The sequence below is a fragment of the Diospyros lotus genome, chromosome 6, assembly GCF_014633365.1.
Source record: "Diospyros lotus cultivar Yz01 chromosome 6, ASM1463336v1, whole genome shotgun sequence".
NCBI classification, from domain to species: Eukaryota; Viridiplantae; Streptophyta; class Magnoliopsida; order Ericales; family Ebenaceae; genus Diospyros; species Diospyros lotus.
The window spans coordinates 11,285,221-11,312,569 of NC_068343.1; the positions used below are offsets into that span (position 1 = coordinate 11,285,221).

The 27,349-nt window shown below is 39.3% G+C and overlaps 3 protein-coding genes across 4 annotated transcripts; 2 read left to right on the forward strand and 1 right to left on the reverse strand.

The window, feature by feature from the left end:
• The first annotated feature begins 1,223 nt into the window (after positions 1-1,223).
• On the forward strand, positions 1,224-3,640 carry LOC127803406 (protein POLLENLESS 3-LIKE 2). Its single transcript, XM_052339605.1, has 4 exons — positions 1,224-1,683; positions 1,780-1,992; positions 2,073-2,228; positions 2,414-3,640. The coding sequence occupies exons 1-4, from the start codon at positions 1,513-1,515 to the stop codon at positions 3,326-3,328; spliced, it is 1,455 nt and encodes a 484-aa protein (XP_052195565.1). The 5' UTR covers positions 1,224-1,512; the 3' UTR covers positions 3,329-3,640.
• A 255-nt stretch (positions 3,641-3,895) lies between these two features.
• Positions 3,896-11,980, reverse strand: LOC127803408 (L-ascorbate peroxidase 3-like). The gene is made up of 9 exons (XM_052339608.1): positions 11,632-11,980; positions 10,764-10,888; positions 9,545-9,594; positions 8,471-8,536; positions 8,349-8,397; positions 7,200-7,282; positions 7,032-7,111; positions 6,835-6,937; positions 3,896-4,323 (listed from the first exon to the last, which is right to left on the reverse strand). The coding sequence occupies exons 1-9, from the start codon at positions 11,742-11,744 to the stop codon at positions 4,150-4,152; spliced, it is 843 nt and encodes a 280-aa protein (XP_052195568.1). The 5' UTR covers positions 11,745-11,980; the 3' UTR covers positions 3,896-4,149.
• Positions 11,981-23,073: 11,093 nt separating this feature from the next.
• Positions 23,074-27,243, forward strand: LOC127803460 (protein ALTERED PHOSPHATE STARVATION RESPONSE 1). Of its 2 annotated transcripts, none has more exons than XM_052339696.1 (4): positions 23,074-24,135; positions 24,399-24,577; positions 24,945-25,168; positions 25,941-27,243. In XM_052339696.1, the coding sequence occupies exons 1-4, from the start codon at positions 23,442-23,444 to the stop codon at positions 26,725-26,727; spliced, it is 1,884 nt and encodes a 627-aa protein (XP_052195656.1). In that variant the 5' UTR covers positions 23,074-23,441; the 3' UTR covers positions 26,728-27,243. The 2 variants fall into 2 exon arrangements, with proteins under 2 accessions (XP_052195656.1, XP_052195657.1); XM_052339697.1 differs by having other exon boundaries at positions 24,402-24,577.
• The last annotated feature ends 106 nt before the right edge of the window (positions 27,244-27,349 follow it).

Here is a 27,349-nt window from a genome sequence, read left to right on the forward strand (position 1 = left end):
CGGATAAATTTATCTTGAAAGGGAGAGATAAGAGGTCACGTGATGTCTTTTTCAGAAATGGTCAGATAAGCTTAACAAACACGTTGGAAAGACCAAACATCCGGAATGCTTCCCATATCTGATCTTTTCTCCCTTTTATCTTAGTTAACAAACACCTCTTAATCAAAATGAATTACCGGAGAGGCAGTAATGCGGGTGCCATTGAGTTGGGTGCTGCATGTGGTCATGTTTTCACAAGCAAATATAAGTTTGGAAGTTCGTAAGTTGCACGATAATTAGCTAAAGTTGTTTTATGAAAACATGCAGGAAATTTGCTGCCCGTTACAAATTTTAGTTCAGACAGTATTTTTAAATTTCAAAAAGTCAACAACTATTTGATATTTAAACAAATACAACAAAATTTGAATTCATCTAATAAAATCATGTATGTCATGTGAGTATATAAAAATTAATGTATAAATTTGCTCTAGAAAGACTTAAGAATCTTATAAATACAAGAAATTGTTATAAGTGATATATCATAAGGAGAAAGAGTGGTATCATTATCCAAAGTGCTTAAATGATCTTGCCCAATATATATATTGTAGCTTGATGGTGTCAAATAAAAAATAAAATAAATTAATAACATTTAAAAAGTGATAGACAATCACGGATTTAGACTAAATTTTCTATAAACATATCCTACTACATTGAACATTTAATATACATATTGTCTCATGCATCAACAATTGAAAAATTTTGTTAGGTTCACATATTTTTAAGATATTCATTTTAAATATACGTGTGTGCTATGTTGCACGGAAATGAGATTGGAAACGAACATTCTTCTAAAAAAATAATATAAAGAGGGTCTGAAACGGGAATACGAAACGGTTCGAAAATGTTTCAGAAACGGAAAAACGATTTTTATAAGATGTTTTCGTGCAACATAGCGTGTGTGTAACAGAGAGAAAGAGAAAAAATATATATATATCAATACAACATTTCATAAGTTAAGTTTTGAGATTTTTTTTCTAAACTTTAAATATAAAAATAACAATAATAATAACCATTCACAAATACATAAATTTTGCAAGTATGTCTAAATAATTTGAAATAAAAGAAAACACAAGGTGGGGGGGGGGGGTACGGCTGAAAAGACGGTAGAAAAATAAAGACGCTAACAGGGAAAACGAAATTGTTGGCGGCACAAAAGTACAATATGGCAAAGCACACGGCACGGGCGAATCGTATTATAAGCCCGTCTTCTTCGATAAAATAAACCGGACACCCAACGGCTATAAGTCTGCAACGGTCGAAATTTTCAAATTTTCGCCCACCCTATACCTCCCTAAATTCCATCCTTCTCTTCAGTGCCTCTCTGTCTCTGTCTCTTCTCTCTCTCTCCCTCTCTCTGATCTCTGCACCTCTCTTCTTTGGCCTTCAGAGTTTCACAGAGAGGCACTATTATCTTTATTCATTCATATCTTCCCTCTCTTAGAGTTCCTAATAGAAAACCCAAAAGATTCAAAGATGTTGCAGAAGGATATGTGGAATGCTCCACCAGGTTTCAGACCCACAAAGTCTGCTCCTTCTTCACCAGCGAAGCCTCTCGGGGTGTCGCGAACTCGCTCCGAGTCCTTCCATATCACGCACAAAGTCCCAGTTGGGGATACACCATATGTTAGAGCCAAGAATGTTCAGGTGAATTTGTGGATCTCAACCATGTGCCACCAAATTTTGGTTATTGGTTTGTGTGTTTTTCTTGTTGATGAGTTTTGAGTGTTTTGTTTATTTCAGTTAGTGGATAAGGATCCAGAGAAGGCGATACCGCTGTTCTGGGCAGCAATTAATGCTGGAGATAGAGTGGATAGTGCTCTCAAGGATATGGCCATTGTAATGAAGCAACAGAATAGGGCTGAAGAAGCCATCGAGGCGATTAAATCTCTGAGAAGTCGGTGTTCGGATCAAGCCCAGGAATCTCTTGATAACATCCTTCTGGACCTGTACAAGGTAGGTTGCCTGTTCTCAAGATTTACACTGCTTCTCTTCTGATCTTTCATTTCTCATCCAGATGCTGGTACTTGATGCAGAAATGTGGGAGATTGGATGACCAAATTGCTCTGTTGAGACGCAAGTTGTACTTGATTCACCAAGGGATGGCTTTCAACGGGAAACGCACGAAAACAGCCCGGTCCCAGGGGAAGAAATTTCAGGTCTCTGTGGAGCAAGAAGCCACTAGATTACTGGTACTGGTTCAGATCATCTACCTCTATTTCTGTTTTCTGTATCATAAGATGTGTCATTTTTAATACCACTGGTCCTCACTCAAAAATGTTAGTTCGCTTTTGGATTCATTGAACCACAATTAATATACTTAAAAAGACTTCCCAATCGGGTGATGACATGTGATGAGAGGAAAAATGTGTTTCAGGGGAACTTGGGATGGGCATTGATGCAGCAGAGCAACTACATCGAGGCCGAGGATGCTTACCGGAGGGCTCTGGTTATTGCACCAGACAACAACAAGATGTGCAATCTGGGTATTTGCTTGATGAAGCAAGGGCGAATCGCGGAGGCCAAAGAGACCCTTCGGCGAGTGAAGCCGGCAGTGGCAGATGGCCCGAGGGGAGTGGATTCCCACCTCAAGGCCTATGAGAGGGCACAGCAAATGCTAAGGGACCTGGAGTCCGATATCATGAATAAGGGCGGCGATCGCGTTGAACAGAGCAAGCTGTTTGATGCCTTGCTGGGCTCTTCCTCCATTTGGCAGCCGCAGCCTTGCAGGGAACATCATATAACAACCACCCTGCATAATTCGTTCAGGCCTCAAGATGAATTTGCTGATGAGAACATCAACTCTAATATAACTGCCAACTCGGTGGCTTTCCCGGGGCAAAGAAGTGTCAAACCCATGGCTCCCCAAGGGAACTCACTGAACATCGATGCCCCGCCATTCTATTTATCAAAATTTGTCAAGGAACCGATCAGCAACCCATTCCACGAGAGCCTCAAGAGAACAAGGTCTGCAAATTCTTCCAACTCGATGAGAGTAAACGAAACAGGAGAGTTTTGGAAGCCTCTTGTGGGGCAACCCGAAAATAAAACAAGAAGGCGATCCATTTCGCCTGAGAAAGCAGGGGAGAGTAGCAGCTGGGCAGAGGTGCTGCCTGATAGCAAGGACTTTGAAGATGCCATTATTGCAGCGGTTTTGGGTACAAGCAGTAGTGAAGCTATAGAGAAGAAGGTGCTGGAAACAGGCAAGGACAATGGGATGTTTCAGAGAAAGATCGAAAAGAGGCTGAAGGTTTTCCAGGACATAACATTATCTCTGAGTCCAAAGGCCTGAAGGAAGGCGGCATTATATAATTTCAATAACTAATTTAATTTTCTCTAATTTATCATAGTTCTAGATTGGAGATGAACTTGTTCTCCTCAACTCCTGTTCCCTGCCAAGGAATGGGGGGAAGCATCATATCCAGTAATTGTAGTTGAGATGAGTAGAAGAAGCACATTAATGCCTTAGGATGATTCTGGTACTAGTGTTTGTCCACTCAGCAGTTTGCCTTGTCAAATGCGGCAAAGAGCTTTTAAGCCTTAATAATTTATTTTTCAATAACTCTCTCTTTGCTTGCTGAGAAAGTGAATGCAAATCTCATACGTTTATTAGTTTCATGGAATTGTATTGATCCATGTGAGAGATGGAAGGACACAATTGATATTCATCTCTATGAAGTTTCAAATTTATGCACTGACAGTTCCTCCTTCACTAGTGAACTCAACCTTCCAAAAATACTTGGGCAAAAAAATTATATGAAGAGCGAAATGAGTCTGTGATCTGTGTATCTGCATTCGGCCAAAAATGTCAATAATACGAGTCTGTGACACAAAATGAGGAAACCAAACCGGAGAGAAACATTAGAAATTCCATTTTCTTTTCGATTAGTCTTGGAAAGAGGAATAATAACGTATAACAGGCATTGTTTTCTAATTTTTGTTAAACAAATAGAATTAAGAAGCAATAAAACCTAAATTAATTTATGTGATCGTATATACAGTTGGGCCCAAGTTCGACTCATGATGATGTTGTAAGACTAGAAACTTAAATATATATGATAATCTCATGTGCGGCAGAAGAACCGTATAAATGTTCCATATTACTCCCATTTACTACTTCACTCTTCTGCCAACTTCGTAAACGTAACCGAGGAGCAAGACAACAGTGGCAACAGCAACTCCCATAGCAGCAAGGTTGAAGCCAGAAGAAGGCGGAGTAGAAGTAAACCCTAGCTCCGACAATTTCTTGTGTGATGCCGCGTAGTCTGCAAAGAATGCTTCTTCATCCTGCCACATGAACGGAAGACTTTCTTGATTATTATGACAGGCATAAAGAAGCAACAGCAACTGCACAAGCCACTTGAGGCATAAAGAAGAAAGAGGTAAATTATTGAAAATTGGAAAGAACCCTTCAAAAGAAAAATTAATGATGAATGTTGTGCCAAGTGCATCATCATCATAAACAATTATTTTGTCTTTAACTGCAACTTTACAAGCGAGCGTTTTATGTAGGTAAGATGGTTGTTACAGGACATCTCCCAACCATCTTGCCTCTTACTTTTCTATTATTGCCCGGGAATAATTTTATCAAAAGAAATGCCAATTTGATGTATATGATGATAATTGCAGGGATACATAAACAAAAATGGTTGATAAATACTGACAGGTGTATGCACAATAAATGAATATATATGGTTGAAAATTGGTTGCCTTCGTAAATAGGACAAGTTCTCTACCACTTTTAAATTATCATTATAAAGGATGTTCTCAGTATATGAGAAAGACTCTCTGTTTTAAGAGGATCGAGGGCATGTCATATTTATGCACAATTTTCTCCTTATTTTATTACTATTATAATTATTATCATTTTTCAAAAAACATGTTTCCACAACTCTAACTTGTGAATTTCCAATCACAAAATAACAACCTTACCATTACTTCTAAGGTCCCTTAAATTATCACTGATTTAATAACAATTCCATGACATACTTGGTGGCTTGCTGTTGAAACAAAGCTGTAGAAAGACCATGTTTCATTAGATATTCTCCAATTCAAATGCCTGTTTACCTGAACCAATAGATCCACTATATATATACAGGCATTCTACAGTTTTTCATTATGTTAAATTGACCCAGAGTTTTCATTTTATTAATTTTTATAATTTAATTATTTTAGAGCTTACTTTACTATTTTGTAAGAAGGTTTAATTTTTTCCATGTTCTAGAATATTTAAGATTTCTATTTTATCTTTGAGTTAACTTTACTTTTCCTTAGAGTTACAATCCAATCGAGCCGAGTTGAGCTTCACTAAGCTCAGACTTGGCTCACTGAGTCAGTGTCTAGGCTTGAGCTCAAGCTTAGCTTGAGCCTTAAAAGCTCAGCTCAAGATTGAACTCGGTTCATGTAAATCGAGCTCGAGCTTGGCTCAGGGTTGACAAGTCAACCTCGAGCGCTTGCTGACAAGCGGCAGCAGCAGTGGGAGGCAACAGCGAGCGATAGTGTCGGTGGCGAATGCAGATGGTTGGAGAAGGCGAATGGTTGCAGGCAGATGCAAGTGGTCATAAGCGGCAAAAAAAGCGAATGGTTGCAGGGGTTATTTCGGTCGAAGAAGGTGAATGGTTGCAGGCATGCAGGCAGTCATAAGCAGCAAAAAAAGCGTATGGTTGCAGGTGTTTTTTTGGTCGGAGAAGGTGAATGGTCACAGCCTCAGGTGGCCGCCCTCACTGGAGAAGGTGGGCGGTAGCAGGCACAGAGTCACACGCCATCATCGGAGAAGATAAACGATCGCAACCGTCACTAACTTCTCCTTCCGGCACTGGCAGAGACGGGAGTTAGTTGGCCGGCGAGTCAGGCGATAGGAAGAGAGGAACAAATGAAGGCATCTATTGCCTGGAGAAGAAGAGGAGACGTAGGCGAGAGGTAGATAGGAACAGGCGAAGGCGCCCCCACTAAGCCTGATACAAATATGATATTTGATATGTATTTATGTTAAATAATATATTTATAAAATATATATTTAATATATACATATATTACCTATTTATAAAATAATATATTTATAAAATTATGAATAAACTTATTAATATAATTATAACGGGCATGTTTATGTGTTATTCACAAACTTCTAATCAAATTTATCTAATCGAGTCAGCTCACAAACTAACTAATTAAAATTTATTAAATTCAAACTCAACTCGTTTATAAATTGAGTTTTAAAATTAGGATCAAACTCGATTTGTTTACCTTAATAAACAAATTCGAATAAGCTTTTATCAAACCGCTCATGAACAATTTAGCTCATTTGCGACCCTACTTTTCCTTTCTTAATTAATTTTTTTTTCTCTTAGAATAGGAATTATAAAACCTTCTATAAATAGCAAAGCCTTAAGTCTATTTTATTCGGTCAATAACATAACTTTATTCCATACAAATGAAAGAATTTTCCCTAGTTTTTGAGGCTTTGTGCTTATGTGAGAAATAGTGTTTTTTTTTTATCACACTATTCGCTGCATTAGCTAGCGTCAAAATAAATTAACAGCAATGACTCATTTTATAGAAAAAAAGTACAAAAGCCAATCATATCCCAGAAAGAGGTTCCATTTTACATTAGCAAATTTCTAATAATAGGTTAAAAATATGTTAAATGGTACGAATGTAATGATATCAGTGCTGATAAGCCATGCTTACAAAGAGCCAACCCTAGGAAAAGCCTGTTTAAGTCAACTTCCATTCTGATAGCCAGCCATGAATACTTTCTCATGATCATCTTGTACCAAAAATAATAAGAACCTGACTTACCTCTGCATAAAGTACGACATACTGACGAAACTCAGGATCCTCGACTAGAGCCATGTCTGTTGGAAGTTTTAACAGCCCATTCGACTCCTTGTTCAGAAGTTCCCTATTTAATTATACCATTATGCGTTTTCTGTAAAACAAACCCTCCAATGAATGATTATAACATGGAAGTGGTCAAGTTCTTCACATAATCTTACACATAGTATGAATTGTCAAACTTCAAAGGGTCCCGAGTCCAAGGGCCCTCAAAGCCTGATCTCTCTGGATGTGCCCTCCCCTGCAGCACCAAAATCAAGCAAAATATGTAAACTTAACCTCCTATAAAGAACTATTCGAAACAGCTGCAAAATTATCAAGACACTTACCAATGTGTGGGCCCCAGATAGTGCTACAATATCCTTATCAGACAGACCCATCCGATAGAATATCGCCCTGAGATGCGGCGGCCCTACAAGGAAAAATTGCACCAGTTAAATTTCGTTCGCTTAAGAAAGCCCACAACTAGTAATGATGGTGTAAGAAAATAGAATTTAGGGTAAATTTCAGCCAGCACATTATATGGCTTATTGGAATTCATTCTAACATAGGCAGGGAATAAAGTTTCAGAGCCACCATTAGATATCCTTAATGCTCAGGGTGAGTGTGTATGTTAAGAAATGTACATTAAACACGATAACAATCATATTAGACAGCACACTGTGCCATTCATCTCTATGGAGAAATTGCCGAAACTGGGTTTGTGTGCAGACAGTCGGGCACAAGCAGGCCTTGCTTAAAATGGGCTCAAACTAAGTATGAACTCATCTGAGATTAAACTATTTGTGCACTGTCCACTTCATTTGCAATAGTGAAGTTGCACATCACGTGCCGTGCTACAGATGACGCAGGACTATGTGAGCAAGGGTTAAAAACTCTAGGCATGCAGCTTACTAGCTCCCTGATACTCCCATTTGTTACTTAGAACTCATAGAAGATAAAGCACTAAGTTGTACTAACAAGCCTTTCTCTCTCTCTCTCCCCACCCCACCCCCACCCCCCTCAAAAAAAAAAAAAAAAACAAACAGAGATAGAGAGCTTAACTTCAAAACGTACTCAACTCAACTAAACAACATAAATTGGTATAAGATATGAAGCAGGTCATAAGTTTCTCATAATTGATTAAAAATTAGAATCCATTTGGTTAGGGAGCTCCAGAATTACTGTAACAAGTAATAAGCAAGGTTAATTGGAAGTAAGAAGTTCAGATAGAGCAAGTTTCATTGATTATACTATTTGAAATCGTGGGCACAGTAAGCTTTCAAGTTTAATTGACAGCCAGCAAGAAGACATCCTGAGTGCTGGATGAGCCCAGAGATTTTCATATGCAGGTGTTAATCTTCCTTTATGAGAGTTAAATACCAGTACTCTGTTCAGGAACAATGACAAATAGATGAAGCAACTGAATTTTGCTAGGAAAGAAACAGCATCCAACTCAAAACTTATTAAAATTCACTTCCCCTTGCTACATGACCAACCTTGTTTAGCATCTGGGAGGCGCCCTTCTTCGGGAGAATCCACTGAATCCTGACCAATAGTACAACAGAGTTCCTGAAAAATGCAAATGTTCAAGCAGACAAAACCTCCCCCTCGAGCATACCTTTCTTCCTGGAACGAAGTCAACTGTGGGGCCTCCAGTGACCTCTACTGCAACTACCCCAGCAAGCTGTAAATCCAATATCAAGCAGAAATGATTTTAAACTTTGACTTCAAAATCAATGTCTGTAACATCCACGAAGTCAAATGCATTAACTAGTACGCTTCTCCACCAGTTCATTCCGACTTACTTTACACCTTAATAAAGCAACTTACAAATTGCAACAAAAATCAGTTACTGCACTTAGAGGAAGTGACTGCCATGTTAGATGTGATGCAAGCCAAAATCAACAGGAGAACAGGAAAAAAGATGGCAGATTGGTGTATTTGATAACAGGATGGTCCATGTCTAGCAAAAAGAAAAAAGTTAAAAAAGAAAGAGAGGAAACAGAATATTCCACAGCCTGGAAAATGGCAGAATCGTCAATATTGCCAACACCTTCAATATCAATTGAGAGTGCAGGTAATAATATACAAAATATATATATATATATATATATTTACCACTCCTCTTGCAGGTTAAGCATTGATATGAGTTAGTGGTTAATAATTGAAGTACACCAGAACAAATATTTGAAATGCTATTTTTAAAAAAAAAAAGAATATTTGAAATACTTACACATGTTTGGCCCAATAATAGAAAGTGTGACATGAGAATATATAATAATAAAACATAAATTCTCTCTTTTTTGACAGACCATGGTGTAGCTTAGTTTGAGCATCATTGTACAATGTACGGATGAGACCCATAACCCACTAGACACCTTATCTAGCATGAAGTTTTTGTTCCATAATGAGACCCTTGTAACTTTTTTCAATATTGAGAAATTCACAAAACACAATCTTCGAAATACTATAAATCAGATGTGCCAAGTATATAACTATCATCAGGAACCATTTGTACAAATACTGTTTATTGAGTTCTTTTGTTCATTTCTTTGTTTCTCATCTCTAGAGACATCGTGATTTTCAAACAGAGAATTTACCTATCTTCAGGTTCAATTTGATTTAAAGTGGATAAAAGATTAATAAAACAAACATACAAACAAACTTTAGATGTTTCAGTAATTGTGATTACCTGGTAAAGGTCAGCATAGGTAATTTGTGGATGCTTAGCCTTCACTGCTTCTGATATCATAAATAGAAAAAAAATATAGAAAATAAATCTTTGCAGTGTTTTTGTTAAAAAGAAAAATTCAAGAGAAAAAATCAGTTAAAAAAGACTTCCGAAGATATTATAATAAGGTGTTCAGGACTCATCTCAAAAAGAGATAAAAGTAGGCTCCAGCTAGATGTACATAAAAGTATGAAGAATAGATGCATAAAAAGGTTACATTAAGTACTGATTCAGAGCAAATTACAGGATAATTACATCACATGCATAGGACATTAGTTCATGAGCAAACAGTGCCAAAAAAATCCTTGTAAAACCAAATTTGGTATAGTTCAGTGATTTTAGTCAGATTTAATACTGGGAAGTAAACTTTTATTTGATCGAAGACAGCGGGATGTTGGTGGTGGATATTTTCCTCCCATGCTCTGAAAGATGTGTTAATTCCAGATTTTACAACAACCAGACACCTTTGGGAATTCTAATGATTTAGTTAAAATCATACAGAATAAAATATTAATTCTTGGTCATGTCAAGTACCTAGGGTTTTGTATTTTAATCTTGGACACAGTTTGGCAGGAGATGAACACTCAGAAGAAAGGGAGCCTAGGTAGCAACAGTAAGATGCTTCTTTATGACTAGAAGGTCAGGAGGAGTTCGAGTTACAATAGCCTCTTTATAAAGCAAAGGTAAGGCTACAAGTTGACCCTTGCAAAGCGGAAGCCTCTTGCATTGTGGACGGTGTTTTTCAGTGCTCCTGAAAGGGAATAAAGAGAGGGTGGAGAAGTTTCAGAGCAAGGATAATGCTTCAGAATTTCAGAGACTACGTAAAACATTTCCAGGTGAAAATAAGGGTTGTGATTGTTGTAGTATGTGAAACATTTGAAAGTGAATGTGTGTTATTTTTTTTCTTCCTAAATTCAGGCTCTGTGCAATCTTTACCAAAAAAGGGCCATCTAAATCATAATCAAGGGGATCACTTTCAGGTTTGCTCTCAGCATCGGGTAGACTTGACCACAAGACTTGGTCACTTAGCTATGGAAGGTGAAGAGAAATTAGTACCATCCAACCAAACATTTCGGTGAAAAATATTTTTGAGTACTGGAATAGAAGTGATTGTACTTGTATCTCAAAGAAGAAAGGTTGCCCTCTTGTTAATGCAAAACAAATCAAGCAAAAAGCTAACCACAAAATTCAATTGCTATTTTAAGGCCATTATTTGCACTATGATTTAACTCTCTCTCATTCCTGATCGAGCCATTGGGTCCTCCAGTCTTTGTTTTAGCATCATAAGTGCCTGCATCATGCCACCTGCAAAGTGATTATGTGGCCACAATCAATAAGTGCTTCAAGCATCATAAATAACAATTCCAGACATATGCAGAAATGAAGTCAAATACACTAGAAAAGCAGTGTGCTCCAGAAATAGAACATTTTATTTGTTAGATCAGCAGGTTGCATTTTTGTGTCCTGCAGCTTCATTGTTGACATAGCAGCAATATACCAAAATCAATATAAACTGATGTATGACGTCAAGATAGTTAATTTTCTGCAGCAACTTAAAAATTCAATTACACAGATTAATTAAGCATCAGATTCTTATGGAGAAAAGATAGAATAAAATTATATTTTAAGCATGAAAAGAAAATATTCAGTCGATCCGATGCTGAACAGACCATATTTACTAACGCGATTCATCCTTTCAAGGCACAAGCAGTAACAAAATGGTTTATAAGTGAATCAAAACGGCCAGAAATATCAACAAAATGTGGAAACCGAAAACGAGACAGAAATCAGAAATTCGACAACGTCATTGTTTCATTGTTTTGATTTTTGCATGCGAACGAGTTTCGAACTCTGAAAACGAACTTCCTCGGTTCCTAATTCCTCCAAAACATTTTCCAGAAACAATGGGCCAAACACGCTTTCTCTTTCCCTGATCTCTCCAACAAGACAACAAAGAAAAACAGGAATCGAAGCTACAACCACAACGCGGCCTAATTAACAAGACAAGTAAGCGAAAACTTGGAGAACAAGCATAAAGAGAAGATTACGCCAAGCGGAGCATGATCGGGGCGCAGTGCTTGCTGGAGATGAGAGCTCGAAGGTCCCTGCGAACCTTGTCGATCTCCTTCAGGTACTCCGCGTCTACCACCGGTGCAGCCATCGGAAGACCTCAAAGCTGATCTCGAACGATCGAGTGAAGAATTGACGGTAGGGTACACAGCGAGGATCCATATCTATATTATACATATAAAAGTGCAAATGCCCTGGCCGGAAAGTAAAGAAATGGATGCCCTGGCTCGAGGGAAGAAGAAAGGCACTGATTTGCTTTGATTCTTGGAAGATTGGGCCGGCTTTCTGCAACGGTGTCCATGCGGAGGAGGACTGTTTGGCTTTCATATTACTTGCATCCTGGGTAATTTGCAAAAATTGGACTTTCGGTAAAGTATTTTGCAAATTAGGACACTTAAAATTTTTTTATAAAATTATGACTTTTAAGAATTGAATGGACAAAAATGTCCTCGCTTTAAATTGGCCCTAGAATCCATTCGTCTTCCTCTCTCACACACATTTCAATCCCTTTGTCTTCCCCTCTCATGCACATCACAATCGATCGCCGCCCAAAACATCTCTATTGCTCATCTTTTGTTCTCTACATTTAGGGTTACTACTTCTTCATCGGTCATCGCCTTCAAAACCATTGCAGGCATGTATTCGTTTTCTTATCTTTGAAAACCTTTGGTCAAAGACGATTGGTATACCATTTGGGTGAGTATGCAAATGAACGTTGCCCTGATTCTGCATTCTAAAGCTCGATTGAGTGAAAGGTATGCATTTCATTGGTTTAAACATATATCGACTGACGTACCGATTAGATATCGATATATGTCAACCGATATAGATTCAAACTAGAAGTATTTCCAAAAATATTTTATATCAGTTTGATTCATATATTAGTTGTGAAAAGATATATAAAGATATGTATGCATGTATCGGTATACTTGTATCGGTTTTAATTTAACATAAATCAATATATAGTAACCGATATATATCCTATGACAAATACTATATCGGTATACTTGTATCGGTTTTAATTTTACGTTAACCGATGTATACTTTCTCAACCGATATATGATGTCGGTACATGCATACATATCCTTATATATAGTAATCGACATAAAATATTTTTTGGGATGTTTCTGGTTTGAACTTATATCGGTTGACATATATCGATATTTAACTGGTACGTAAGCCGATATATGTTCAAACCAGTGAAATACATACCCTTCACTCAATCGAGCTTTAGAATACAAAACCAGAGCGACACTTATTTGCATACCCATTACTTAGTTATTCAAAAATAGCATCGAAAAGGGTAAAAGACTGAAATCACCCAAACGGTATACCAATCGTCTTTGGCCAAAAGTTTTCAAAGATAAGAAAATGAATACATGCTTGCAACGGCTTTGAAGACGACGACTGACGAAGAAACAGTAATCCTAAATGCAGAGAACAGAGTCCGAGCAAGAGAGATGTTTTGGCTGGTGGCCGATTGGGATGCGCATGAGAGAAGAAAACGAAAGAATTAGGATGTGCATGAGAGAAGAAGACAAAGGGATCCTAGGGCTATTTTAAAGTGGGGGCATTTTTGTCTATTCAACTTTCAAAAGTCATGATTTTGCAAAAAAAATTTAAGAGTCCTATTTTTGCAAATTTCCTTTGCATCCTAGGTCAGTTATAATTAAATGAATGAATCAATCTAATTAAATTTTTAATTTGAAATTTTATATAATAAATTAATAGTATCAAAAGTTATATTATTAAGTGAAGATATTTAAGTAACTAGTTGTAACAGATGGTCAAATTAAAATTTTAGACTCAAACCATCCTATTTGGGTCTAACAAATTAGATTTAGAATTGAATTAAATTTAAAAAAAAATCAAACTAAACTAATCTAATCTAATGACATTGTTTAATTCAATTATTAAGAATATTGATGATGGTTTTTGGGATCGACCACCACGTGCCACCTCTGCGAATGGACCTCGGGAATCGGACCTCAAACTTGGCGATGTCAGACCTCGGTGATAGAACTTGCAAAACAACGGAGTGGCAGGGCTAGGATCCCCCAAGGTGGACTCCGACGTTCAAATCAATAGAATAAATGCAAGCCGTCCTAAATGTAAGAGTTGTGGAACTTTTTATACCTAATGAGGATCGGCCCGGATCTTTCGAATTCCGCACAAGATTGCTGACTTGCCACGTGTCAGCCTCTCGGGTAATCCACGTGGCAAGCAAGACTATTAGCGTGTAGGGGTATTCTGGTAATTTTAGGTAATGCCACATCACTTGCCCCCCACTCCTTGAGCTAAGCTGAGAATCACGCTGGGTCGAAGAGTAACTTAATTTCTGAGGCTATTTAACTGTAAATTTTTCTCGAGATGTGCAGGAGTATTTTTAAGTATGAGACAACTAAGCCCCAAACTCTTGAGGTTAGTTTTTTCCTCTCTCTTTTTATTTTTATTTCTTCCATTGCTTTATTTATTTATATTATTTTTATTTTATTTTATTATTTTTTGCTTTTATCTTTCTTTTTCTATTTTTTTTTTAAATTGCATCTTCTTCCTCGGCCAGGAAAAGGGGCCGAGGTCGGCTTGGCCAAGCCTCGGCCATGGTCGAGCGACTGGCCGAGCTCGGCCAAGGTTGAGGCTAGATCTCGGCATGGCCGAGCTCGGCCATGGCTGAGGCGTGGCCAGGATTGACCTGGCCGCCCTCAACTAGGGCTGGCCTGGCCGAGATCGGCCATGGCCAGCCTCCCTTGGGGTGCTTGCCCCCCTACTCGCTTTACTTTTTTTTTTTAATACATAAATATATATATATAGATATATTGGGTCGGCCATGACCGACCCTTGGGGCTCTTGTCCCCATTCCTTACTTTTTTGTTTTTTTTTTTGTTTGCTTTTTTTTTTTAGATATATATATATATATAAATATATATATGGGCGCACATTGGGTCGGCCATGGCCGACCCTTGGGGCTTTTGCCCCTTTTTTTGTTTTTAATATATATAAATATATATGTATTTTTTTTTTGTTAATAATAACAAAATAAGTCTTGACTTGACTAACCCGTTTCTTTTGCTTTTCTTTGTCGCAGGTGTGGCTCAAGATTTTCCAAGGTAGGTCGCGCCTATTGAGCTCCATTTTTTTTGTGTCTAGCTGTGGTTTTTTTTTCTCTAACCTTCTGCATTCCTTTAATTCGAGAACGAGTCAGGGCTCTTAAACCTTGGATTTTAGCTACTTCCGTGAGGGTGTTGATTTCCTTCCGGCCACTAGTTCGTCTTCGTCTTGGGGACAGCCTAGGGTTCTTGACCATTGGATTGTCGCCACTCCCACGCGAATGAGGGTGTTGAGTTTCTTTCGACCATTAGTTTGCCTTCGTCTTGGGGACAGCCTAGGGCTCTTGACCCTTGGATTGTCGCCACTCCCATGCGAATAAGGGTGTTGAGTTTCTTCCGGCCATTAGTCCATCTTTAGCTTGTGGACGGCCTAGGGTACTTGACCCTTGAATTGTCGCCACTCCCACGCGAAGGAGGGTGTTGAGTTTCTTCCGACCATTAGTTCTCCTTCGTCTTGGGGACAGCCTAGGGCTCTTAACCCTTGGATTGTTGCCACTCCCATGCGAATGAGAGTGTTGAGTTTCTTCTGGCCATTAGTCCATCTTTGGCTTGTGGACGGCCTAGGGTACTTGACCCTTGAATTGTCGCCACTCCCACGGGAAGGAGGGTGTTGAATTTCTTCGGGCCATTAGTCCATCTTTGGCTTGTGGACGACCTAGGGCACTCGACCCTTGAATTTTCGTCACTCCCTCACCAATGAGGGTGTTGAGTTTCTTCCAGCCATTAGTCCCTTTTTCTCTTGGAGACGGCCTAGGGCTATTGACCCTTGGATTGTCGCCACTCCCATGCGAAAGATGGTGTTGGGCTCTGAATTTTTTTCTTGGCCATTAGTCCACCTTTAGGGACGGCCTAGGGTTCATAACCCTTAGATTTTAGCCACTCCCTCGCGGAGGAGGGTGTTGGGCTAGAATTTTTCTTTGGCCATTAGTCCATCTTCGGCTTGTGGACGGCCTAGGGCTCGTGACCCTTGGATTTTAACCACTCCCTCACGGAGGAGGGTGTTGGGCTAGAGTTTTTCCTTGGCCATTAGTCCATCTTCAGCTTGTGGACGGCCTAGGGCTCGTGACCCTTGGATTTTAGCCACTCCCTCACGGAGAAGGGTGTTAGGCTAGAGTTTTTCCTTGGCCATTAGTCCATTTTTGGCTTATGGACGGCCTAGGGCTTGTGACCCTTGGATTTTAGCCACTCCTTCACGAAGAAGGGTGTTAGGCTAGAGTTTTTCCTTGGCCATTAGTCCACATTTGGGGACGGCTTAGGGCTCGTGACCCTTGGATGAGTTTTTCCGTGGCCATTAGTCCACTTTTGGGGACGACCTAGGGCTCGTAACCCTTGGATTTTTCTTTGGCGAACTGTTGGCCTTCGTGAGATTGCTATTAGATGGAGAGAATCTGAAGTCTTGCCATTAGTCGTAAAAAAAAGTACAAAGAGATTCGAGGAATTCCCCTCCTCATTGAAAAAACTTCCTTAAGTTTTGGACATTCCAGGTATGTTTCAAGGACTTGCTTTCCATGTCTTCTAGTCGATATGCCCCCCGGACTTAAGGATTCTATCACCCGGTACAGTCCTTGCCAATTCGGAGTTAGTTTATTCGCGTCTCGAGGATGGCTCACGTCGAACCGTCACAATACAAGATCTCATGGCATGAAACTCCTAGCGTGGACTCATCGATTATAGTACATAGTAATGCAGCTCTTCGGATTTACGATAGGTCTCGGAGCTCATCCATCCCCAGCGGGCTGTTTTCCTTCTCTCCGGGACGGTGTCCAACTTCGCTCTCGGAAGCGATCCCTAGTAGGAGACCTTCTCCTATTATCTGACTTGGACTCAACTCTACCCGAACTCACGCCTTCTTGGCCAACGAAATCTCGGAGGTAACCCCGGTTGATAAGCTCTTGAATCTCTTCTTTTAACTGGATGCAGTCCTCTGTAACATGACCATGGTCGCAGTGGAAACGACAATACTTTCTTTTGCTTCGAGTGTTGGGTGGAGACCTCAGCGGTGGAAGATGCCGCAGATAATCCTTATCCTCTAATGCCAGTAAAATTTCTGCTCGATTGGGCGTTGAGGGGAGTATAACTCACCGGGTTGCCATGGGCACCCCCAAAGCCCAAGCAATTAGGAGCTCGGGAGGGGTGATAGTCCGTCTTTTGTTCCACCATCGGCTTTTTCATCTCATTTTCTCTTTCTTTCTTGTCTGGTTGTTGGCTGCACTCCCACCCTGCAATTAAAACACAAAACAAAACACAATAAAAATTTTATATTTTTTTCTTTATTTAGGTAGAGGTTTATATTCGCCAGTGTACGAGTGCAGTTATAGTCCAAATTTAAATTTATATTTTCTGGATGAGTCCAGATCGTCCACTGAGAGATTTATTTATGGCAAACGAAAAAGAATGTCACACACACGCACACGCATTTGGACAAATTGACAACAAGATTTTTTATGGTTTTTTTTTTTTAGACAACAGATACTAGAAAATAAAGTAAGGTAGAAATTGAAATAAACATTAAACGTAAAAATATGAATTTGGATAGTGCTTGAGTTAAGACAATTTCAGTACCAACCTGTTGATTCCCAAATTTTAGCATAAAAGATTAGCAACATTAATTTAATTTCAAATATGAGGGTTTGTTATTAAATGCAATTAGAGATGATGATAGTTCTAGGTTAAGCAATCCCCATACATGATATGCGGGATTCTAATTTAAGCAACCACCATAAATTCAATTGCAATTAATACACAAAATAACTAAATTAAAGCTCTAAGTTAGGCTTACGCTCCAATCCAAACCTAGTGATTTTTCAATAATTAATACACATTCATACTGAAATTTAAATTAATGTTATTTATTTAAAGCGCAACTTTCTTTGGGAATCATTGGCGTTGGACACTGTCCTTGCCTTAACCCAAGATTAGATTTAGCTACTCATCTTTATTTGAAAGTTAATTGACAGGAATTTAAATGACGTAATTTAAATAACAGAATTTAAATGACATGAATTAAAATAGTAAAAACTAACCGGCCATTCAGGCGGTGGATAATTAAAAGACAAGAATTAAAATTACAGAAATTTAAAGGCATAAACTAACCGGCCATTTAGGCGATGAATAATTAAAAGACAAGAATTAAAATTGCAGGAATTTAAAGGCATAAATTAACCGGCCATTTAGGCGGTGAATAATTAAAAGACAATAAATGACATAAGAATTTAAAAGAAGAAAAAAAAGAAGTAAGATTATAAGAGAAAGTACTAAAGAAAATGAGAAAGAACAAGAACAATTCTCAAAAAGAGAATTATAAGGAAACAACTAAACTTTTATTCAAGAATAATAATCACACTTACAAATGCAATCAAGTGACCTATTTATAGGCCACAAGATACAATACAAACCACACAATTTCAATTATTCAACTAGACATAATTATATCTAATGGGCACTCACACACTTGAAGTTAAATGGATTTTAGCTATAATACACACCTAATATTAAATGGATTTTAGCTAAAATACATACCTAATAAAGCACTCATAAAGTTAAATGGATTTTAGCTATAATATCCACCTAATAGTTAAATGGATTTTAGCTAAAAAACACACCTAATAAAGCTCTCACATAAAAAATAAAAATAGATTTCTATAAATTGGTTTTTTAATCTTCATTAGGATTAAAAATAATTCTTGGGCCTTCTCCAAATAATATCTTCCATGGGTTGCTCAAATTGGGCCTTAATTCTTCATGGGCTTGAATTCTTCATGGGTTTTAATTTTTCATGGGCTTGATTTCTTCATGGGTTTGAATTCTTCATGGATTTTAAGTCTTCATGGGCTTGAATTCTTCATGCCTAAAAAAAATAATTTAATGTTATTAATAAATTATATTATATATATATGTATTACACATGGCACATATATATATATTAGATTATATTATATATATATTACATGCATGCATATAATGATGTATATGTATTATATATAATTTTATATATTATTATTATTATTATTAAATTTTACTTTAAAATTTTATTTCATTCATTTTTCAATTTAAACTTGCATATAACCATAAAATATATATTAATATCTAATTTAAACCATTTTTAAGATCAAAAGAAGGGTATAATTATAACAAAATTTTTACAAAATTAACCACTAATCAGTTGTTCAGCTCGCTTCACCTTCATCATCTCTTCCGCATTAATGTACTTATTAGCCCGTGTAAGGGCTTCTGTGAAAGTACGAGGTAGAGTCTTGGCCAAGGACTGAGCGAATGGTCCCGCTCTCAAGCCATTCTGGAGCCACCATTGTGATCCGCTGATCGAACTCGTCAATGCTCAATGCCTCTTCATTAAATCTAGCCACGAAATCCCTTAGAGATTCACCCTAGTTTTGCTTGATGTTCACCAGAGCCGTGGAAGACTTCCGGTGGCGCTTCAAGAAAGCGTAATGGGCTAGGAAGCAGGTCTTTAGCTCTTCCCAGCTGTTGATGGAACGATGGGGAAGACAAGAGTACTAGGTCCGAGCATGACCTCCCAAAGTAGTTGAAAATGCGCGGCACCACATTGCGTCGGACCCCGATTGCACCAGCATGTGAAAGGAGAAAAGTTCTACGTGATCATAGGGGTCCGTGCTTCCGTCATAGAGCTTGATGGATGGGATACGAAACCTTTCTGGTGGGACCTCCGACATGATACCCTTGCTCAAGGGTTGGTTAGAGCCAAGGTGAGGCAGCTCTTCCTTTCCTTTTTTGAGTTCCTGAACTTGCCTCTCTAGAAAACGCAATCGCCTCTCCTGCAAAGTCCCTCCTTCTCGTGAGGGGGAAGAAGTAAATCCTATCGCCTCAGAGGGGTGGATTTCCTGGCCCGACTGGCTGGATTGACGAGGCTCCCGAGTAGAAGGATGCGACTGGTGCTCCGCCCTCTGAGAGGGCACGTGCAGACGATGTTGTTCATTTTGGTGTAAATAACCAGTCAATAACTCTGTTAACTGTTGGACCTGATTCTTCAGCCTGGTGAGTCGATCCTCCGGCATTGGATTGGCCGGAGATGGTGGATTCTCCCCTTGCGGTGGGGCCTCTAGATTAGCCTTAGCCTGGCTTCGAGTCACATCCCTTCGGGAAGCCATGTAGGTAGTTATGGCCAGGAGTGAAAGTCGTGTGATACCTGTGGAAAGACTGAGGTCCAAGGTGAGGAGTTGAAGTCCGAAGCGCGAGGTAGGGAAAGAAGATGCTGGCGAGTCTAAACGTCGGCCCCACGGTGGGCGCCAAATGATGATGGTTTTTGGGACCGACCACCACGTGCCACCTCTGCGAATAGACCTCAAGAATCGGACCTCGGACTTGGCGATGTCAGACCTCGGTGATAGGACCTACAAGACAACAGAGTGGCGGGACTAGGGTCCCCCGGGTTGGACTCCGACACTTAAATCAGTAGAATAAATGCAAGTCGTCCTAAATGTAAGAGCTGTGGAACTTTTTATACCTGATGAGGACCGGCCCGGATCTTTCGGATTCTGCACAAGATTGCTGACTTGCCACATGTCAGCCTCTCGGGTAATTTACGTGGCGAGCAAGACTATTAGCGCGTAGGGGTATTCTGATAATTTTAAGTAATGCCACATCAAATACTCTTATCCATATCGTAGTTTTGAATATTGTTAAGATGTTACAAAGCGTGTGTTGAATACTATTCTATCAATATCGATAAAGTGATTGTTTTAAAAGAATTTCGTTATTAAATAAGTGTATCAATTTTTTATCAAATATTAAAAGTATAAAGATTAAAGATTCATTAGTTAAACTAGATTAGAGAGTCTTTTTAAGATATACAAAGGGTGAAAGACTTATTTGTTAAATTAAGACCCTCCAATTTCTCTATGTCCCAATACTAAACAAGAAAAAATAAAAAAATAATCGGTTAAACAAAGAGGTCTTGCTCCATACAAATTCGAATCACATCCAATCCCAATTTGGTAAGATAACATCATTCTGAATTTTTAATAATAAAATTATAATTAAGGAAAACTAATATTATTTATAATAAAAAAAAATTCGAGATGGTCTTGTCATCAGACGGGGCCCATCTTATCCCCCTTGGGTCTCTGTCCGTCTGGTCCATGGATGATGTAATGGATTAACCAAGGGGGTCCCCCTTGGGCCCCCTTGGTTTTGTTGCCCGTGTGATGTTTCGTTATTGGGCGGGCCCCACGCAATTTTGGGCCCAAAAATGGAGTTTTAAGGTTTTTCTTTTTTTTTTTTAAAGAATAAGATAGATCATGCTAAGAATTTAGTGAAGAATTAATTAAGATTCATAAAATTTAAACTTATAAGCTTTAAAGTCACCAACACTATAACTGTACAATTTTGGCCGTTAGTTTCTTCTAAGTTATAGTAAGCTCCATTATGTGGGAACCACCATATGGAACCTTACAAGTATTAAGGTATAAGAAAAACAAAATTCAGAGGCTGGAAAGTAGGCGAAGGGCAACAGATTTAGGGAAACATTTTCTTATTGAATGGGGGCAAAAAGGTGGGGCGGCTCTGTCCACGTGGGAACCACTGGACAAAACTGGCATCAGATATTGTGTTCCCTTGTGTTTGTGGGGTACACAGTGAAATTACATAATAACAAGGCCATATGAATCAAGACAGCAGACACCGACACCTTATTTCAATGCTTTTGGACTACCGAGCCACATAGTACGATGAATTTTCATCGTACTAATTATCTATCTATCTTTTCACCACTCAATTAGTTATAGAAATTTATATGTTATTTATATTGAATGATATAAAATTTATTCAATATATATAAGTTAAAAATGAAAAAAATGTTAAAATCTCTAAGAGGTGAGATCAATGCACCCACTCTACTAGTTCGTATGGGCAGCCTAGTTGGTCAAGAAGAGAGGCACAAAATGTCTTTCGTGATGAATCTTGGACCAAGATCGAAAATTGAGTCTCGCGAGCGACAGTGTGAGGGCATTTCTTTCCAAAGTGAAGGGGCTCTTTGTGCGCGGTGAGCCCGAATCTAGCCACTGCGTCTTGCTGGGTCACCATAATTAACCCTCACGTCTTGTCGGGCCGGGTGTGGAGTACTTGGGGTGAGCGATTTCACCTTTGGACCAATACACCCACTCTATATCTCGCATCATTTTTAGATTTTTTTTTTTTTTTTGAAGTGAATGTGAATTATTGTTTTACCTTTTTATCCCGGTGACAAGACCATTCATGAGAATTATTCATGGCGCCCAAGAAACTTAAAACAAGATGTTTTTGCCCACAATTTCCCAAATAAGAGGAGGGTAGTTTTGTCAAATATCAGATGATTTATTTGGTATTTGGCACTCGGCCTCAAATGCGCCATGGGATGATGACCTGGCGGCATCCCATTGTCACAGTTCCCCATGAAAATGCCAAGTAATTTATTTCCCCCCACAATTTAATCTCCAGTAACGTCCAAATTCTGCCACCTCAGCAGTTCAGGTAAAAAGAATATATCTGTTTATATAATACTTCCTAAAATGGTTACCTTTTCCAAAAGAAATTCCAAAATGGTGTGAAAATTCAAATTGAATTCAGATATTTATGGTTTATAAGATATGATTAAAACAATTTAATTACATAAAAAATTAATACAGATAGATAAAATAAAATAAATATTTAAAAAAAAATAAAAAAATTAAGGATGGGATACTTAAATTTGATATTAATTATAATAACTTAATAAGAATTTATTATTTACATAACATATGAGACGATATATTTTATATTTGTTACATAAAATTTTATGACCACTGCTCTCTATTATATGTAATTCATTGAGTAAATTTAGTAAGCGCGAATAAATTTACCAAAATTTATATATATATATATATTATAAATTTAAAAAAATTTAAATCGTTAAAAAAAAAATATATATCAGTAGAAGCATTTTATCCCCGAAAGAGTCTCATATTCAACCCATTTATGGATAGACATGAATGGCATTTAATGGTCTCTAGCAGTTACGAAGATATTACCATAAAAAGGAGATGATGGCCGTTGAAATTTCGAGTTACCAAAGTACCACCTTTGACATACATGAGACCTCACCTAGGACAGTTTGGTCACCCAAATTCAAATATAAAATTGTGGATTGTTGCGAAGTTACCGAATTACCCTTCGAACTTTCCATATAAACCTTTGACACGTCTGAGACCTCACCTGGGACATTTTGGTCACCCAAATTCAAATATAAAATTGTGGGCTGTGTTCCCAACAATCCATTGCCTCTTGCCCAGAGAGAGAGAGAGAGAGAGACAGGCGGGGGGGGAGAAATTTTGAGGGGAAATGAAATTGAGAAATGAAGGGGAGGGTTGGGTTGGGTTTGGAGGTTTGGCAGAGATGAAGCAGAAGCAGCATCAAGGCTTGGCAGCATAACTGTTTGAGTGAGAGAAGAAGAGCGACTTTTGCAGCATCTGTTAGTACTTCTTTCGTGAAAGCTTCTGAGGCCCAAAGCCACGCTTATGCTGCAGAAACGCAAAGCACGCAGCTTTTTCTCTGTGGCTTCCTTCTTTTTGGTTCTTCAGTCTTAATCCCTTGTGTATCTGGAACGAGGAAGTGAAAGCCAAGGGAAAAACAGAGAAGAAAGAGTAGGGTACTGTCGCATGAAAGGCATGGAGTTCTAGAGAGAGAGAGAGATGGGTTGTTGGTTTTCAAGATTGGAGAGAGAGGAAACAGTTTCGAGATGCAGGGCTCGAAAGAGATACATGAAACAGTTTGTGAAGGCTAGACAAGCCTTTGCGGCTTCGCACAGTATGTATTTGAGATCGCTTCGGAGCACCGGTTCGGCTCTGCTTCAGTTCGCCGGCGCCGAAGTCAGCCATCAGAGCCACCACCATCACCGCCACCACCTTCCGCCTCTTCCGCCTTCGCCGACCCGGCAACCGGCCACTCCCCAGCCTCCGCCGCCGCCTCCCCTCATGAGCCCCACGTCCGACACGTGGACGTCCTCGACCACGGCCTCCACCGCCCTGCCGCCCCCGCCCCCGCCGCCGGTGACGTCGAGCTGGGATTTCTGGGACCCGTTTATGCCCTCGGTTTCCCGGCCGGTTACCGAGGAGGAATGGGAGGCGGCGACGAGCGCGTCGGATGTGGCGGTGACCAACACCATCGGGGCGGCGAGTGTGACCGCACCGCCGTCTGTGGTGAGTGGGTTTTCGAAGAAGGCCAGCACCAGTGAGCTCGCCCTGGTGGTGTCCACCACAAGCAAGGATCTGGTTGAGATCATCAAACAGCTCGACGAGTACTTTCTCAAAGCAGCCGATGCTGGTTCCCAACTCTCGTCGCTCTTGGAAATCCCATCTTGTGGTTTTCCAGAACAAGTATCATCAGGTACTCATAAATTATACATACACGTCATATATAAATAATTAGGTATAGGAGGGGCCCCATCCCATAGAGATTATTCTCTATTTTCTGGAGAGCTGAATATGTTGTGACGAGTCAAATACGATCCTAACAAGCGGTATCACAGCCACCCGAACGGTACATATATATATATATATATATATTTATGATATGCATTAATTTACATGTGGAGCTAGGTCCCCATTTTCCTAGATCATATCAATTTGTTCATTGCATTTGGTTTGCAGCAGGTAAGGTTTATGGGTATGGGAAGAGCTTGAGCCCACTGTTGCGGACGTGGGGATCTTGTCAAAAACTGGATGGTTTTGGAAGCAATGTGAGCGGTGGAGATGCCATCAATGGAAGCCATTGTTCTACTGTGGACAGGCTATATGCTTGGGAGAAGAAATTGTACCTGGAGGTCAAGGTAAACACACTCTCACTCAACCAGTTTTTCCATTGATTTGCTCCAAAAAATCTGGAGTTTCTCGTGTCTTGATTCAGAATTTGAGTACGTATTCTTTGTGTTCCAAAATTATCTTCAACAAAGTGATGTAGGCATGACCTTGATAACACATGCAATCGTTCTTCTGTCAGTAGTATTATATTCTGCAATTTGATTGCTTTAAGTGCCCAAGAATTATACTTAAATGCTGGACTTCTTGTTAGGAGTAAAGAATTGGCTAAACAACGAACAGAATGTGGCGCAGTTGCAAATTAAGTAAGAAAATTTGACATGGGAGTGGTAATTGATATATACATATATTTTTTTGTGGGTTTTGGTGGGGTTTCAGAATGCCCAGACTTTGAAGATGGAGCATGAGAAGAGGAGTACGCAGCTGAGGAGGATGGAGCTGAAGAGGGCAGACTATGTGAAGACAGAGAAAACAAAGAAAGAGGTTGAGAAGTTGGAGTCGAGAATGATAGTCGCTTCACAGGCCATTGAGACTACATCTGCTGAAATTATCAAATTGAGGGAATCGGAACTCTACCCCCAACTTGTTGAGCTTGTTAAAGGGTTAGTCGACTTCTTTTACCTATTAACACTCAAGAGCATGTGCCTTAGAAATTCAAGTCACTCCATTCACATGGCTTAGGTGTTCAGACTTTAGAGGGCTTTCAGTCCGTGAAATTTCCATCTGTTGCCCATCAATATATTCATACTTTTCAGTGTTTTCTTGGACTCAGAAAAATGATCCACACAGTATTGCTGGAATTTGATTAGGTGACTCTCAAAACTTAAAGCCTAGATGCCTACTAACAACATGTCAAGTCTTTATTTCACCATATTGGGTTGGCTATATGAATTTTTTGCTTGCAAAGGACAACCAAACTCTAAATTGATGGCAATTAGAAATGCTCATCGGGACAGTTGAGAACTTGGATAAACAGTAGTTCATAGTCATTACAGAAAATGATGTTAAAAAAAAAGGCCTAAAAGGTAAAAGTGCCTTCATGATACAATAATGTGCTCCACTTGAGGGAGCTTTCATCCTTGTACACTTTCAGATCCAGCCAGCTCTAGTAATATTATGGGTCAGAAGATATACCAAAAGCAGATCGGCAGCTTAAAATATTCTGGTTGCTTTAAACTCTTTGGTATCATGATATTATCATTGCTTTCATTAATTTGCTCAGTCAGGGTTATAATGGGTTATAGTGCATATATATTAGCTCATGTATAGCCTTGCAGATTTTATATTTGCTCAATCAAGGAGAGGATAAAGGAGGAGAAAGATTCTGAAAGAAAGAAATCACAGTTATCTACGTCTTGTTTGTCTCAATTGCAGATTGATGAGCATGTGGAGAAGCTTGTATGAATACCATCAGGTGCAGACACACATAGTCAAGCAGCTCAAGTACCTGAAGACCATTCCATCTACAGAACCGACATCTGAAATTCACCGGCAGTCGACTCTACAGCTGGAGCTGGAAGTCCAGCAATGGCACATTGCCTTCTGCAACCTGGTGAAGGCTCAACGTGACTATATCCAGTCACTCACAGGTTGGCTCCGGCTTAGCCTCTTCCAGTTTAGCAACAATTCGCTGTCCAAAACTGGGAAGGATTCTGCAATTTATACTCTCTGTGAAGAATGGCACCTTGCAGTGGATCGCATCCCAGACAAAGTAGCATCTGAAGGGATTAAGAGCTTCTTGACGGTAATCCATGCCATTGTAGTTCAACAGGCAGAAGAGCAAAAGCAAAAGAAGAAGTCAGAATCAGTATGCAAAGAGCTTGAGAAAAGGGCAGGTGAGCTTAGATCATCAGAAAGCAAATATGGCCCATTTTCAATGCCCGAATCCTCCAGCAGTACTAGACACAAGAATCCAATTGCAGTGAAACGAGCGAAGGTGGAGATGTTAAGGGCAAAGGCAGAGGAAGAGAAGGCTAAGCATGAAAAGTCTGTTAGTGTAACAAGGGCAATGACACTGAACAACCTGCAAATGGGGCTGCCGCATGTCTTTGAGGCAATAACGGGTTTTGCCAACGTCTGCATCCATGCATTTGAATCGGTATGCAACCAGGCCAAAAATACCGATGAGGCCCATGATATGAAGAGACGACTACTCCCTTAGAAGTTGCTGTCCCATATACTGTTGACTTGGTAGCTAGACCCAGAAAGTACAGGCAATCTAGAATTGGTTTTTGTGTACAGATGTGTGCATTGAGCTTTGGATTTGGGCTGACTGAACCTAGAAAATATTTATCATGGCAAGATGCACCTGTGAAGCAGGTTTCTGGATAAATGAAGTCTTATGGAAGAGAAAATACAAGGTAAATCTGTGGGCAGTGTTGTTTGAGGCTCCGGTGGAGGTAAAGCTTGTAGCTCAGAATTGGTGGATCACCTTGTCTGGTAGAGATGCTGAGTAGGAGTTTTGTTTTTGGCATTGGGTTTTATCCATGCTTTTGGGGTGCCTTTGTGAATGATTCTAGATGTTTTCAAATCTTTATGGAGGATGAATTCCCATCTTATCGTGTTACCATTTTCTGATAGTCTTGTAAGAATGGCTAAATTGTAACTTCAACGCCAAGAAGAACATGATTATACTATAAAGACGGCAAGATAAGCCAACGACTATTTTCCAGCTAAATTGTTCAACCAAATCAAATTCCAGGCCACGGTGTATATTTGTTATCTTATTTTGCTTTAGATATTTGTGCTGTGTTTATTTGGCCAAGATCTATACAAATCTGAAA

Bases quoted from the DNA above. Each gene is read 5' to 3' on its own strand.
- LOC127803460 (XM_052339696.1), top strand. From the start codon at position 23,442: ATGGGTTGTTGGTTTTCAAGATTGGAGAGAGAGGAAACAGTTTCGAGA. The intron at 24,136-24,398 runs GTACTCATAAAT...TTTGGTTTGCAG, and splicing joins TCCAGAACAAGTATCATCAG to CAGGTAAGGTTTATGGGTAT. The intron at 24,578-24,944 runs GTAAACACACTC...GTGGGGTTTCAG, and splicing joins AATTGTACCTGGAGGTCAAG to AATGCCCAGACTTTGAAGAT.
- LOC127803408 (XM_052339608.1), bottom strand. From the start codon at position 11,744: ATGGCTGCACCGGTGGTAGACGCGGAGTACCTGAAGGAGATCGACAAG. The intron at 7,283-8,348 runs GTTGGTCATGTA...TTTTCCTTGTAG, and splicing joins CCTCCCAGATGCTAAACAAG to GGCCGCCGCATCTCAGGGCG. The intron at 4,324-6,834 runs GTAAGTCAGGTT...TTCATGTGGCAG, and splicing joins ATGTCGTACTTTATGCAGAG to GATGAAGAAGCATTCTTTGC.
- LOC127803406 (XM_052339605.1), top strand. From the start codon at position 1,513: ATGTTGCAGAAGGATATGTGGAATGCTCCACCAGGTTTCAGACCCACA. The intron at 1,684-1,779 runs GTGAATTTGTGG...TGTTTATTTCAG, and splicing joins TTAGAGCCAAGAATGTTCAG to TTAGTGGATAAGGATCCAGA. The intron at 1,993-2,072 runs GTAGGTTGCCTG...TACTTGATGCAG, and splicing joins TCCTTCTGGACCTGTACAAG to AAATGTGGGAGATTGGATGA.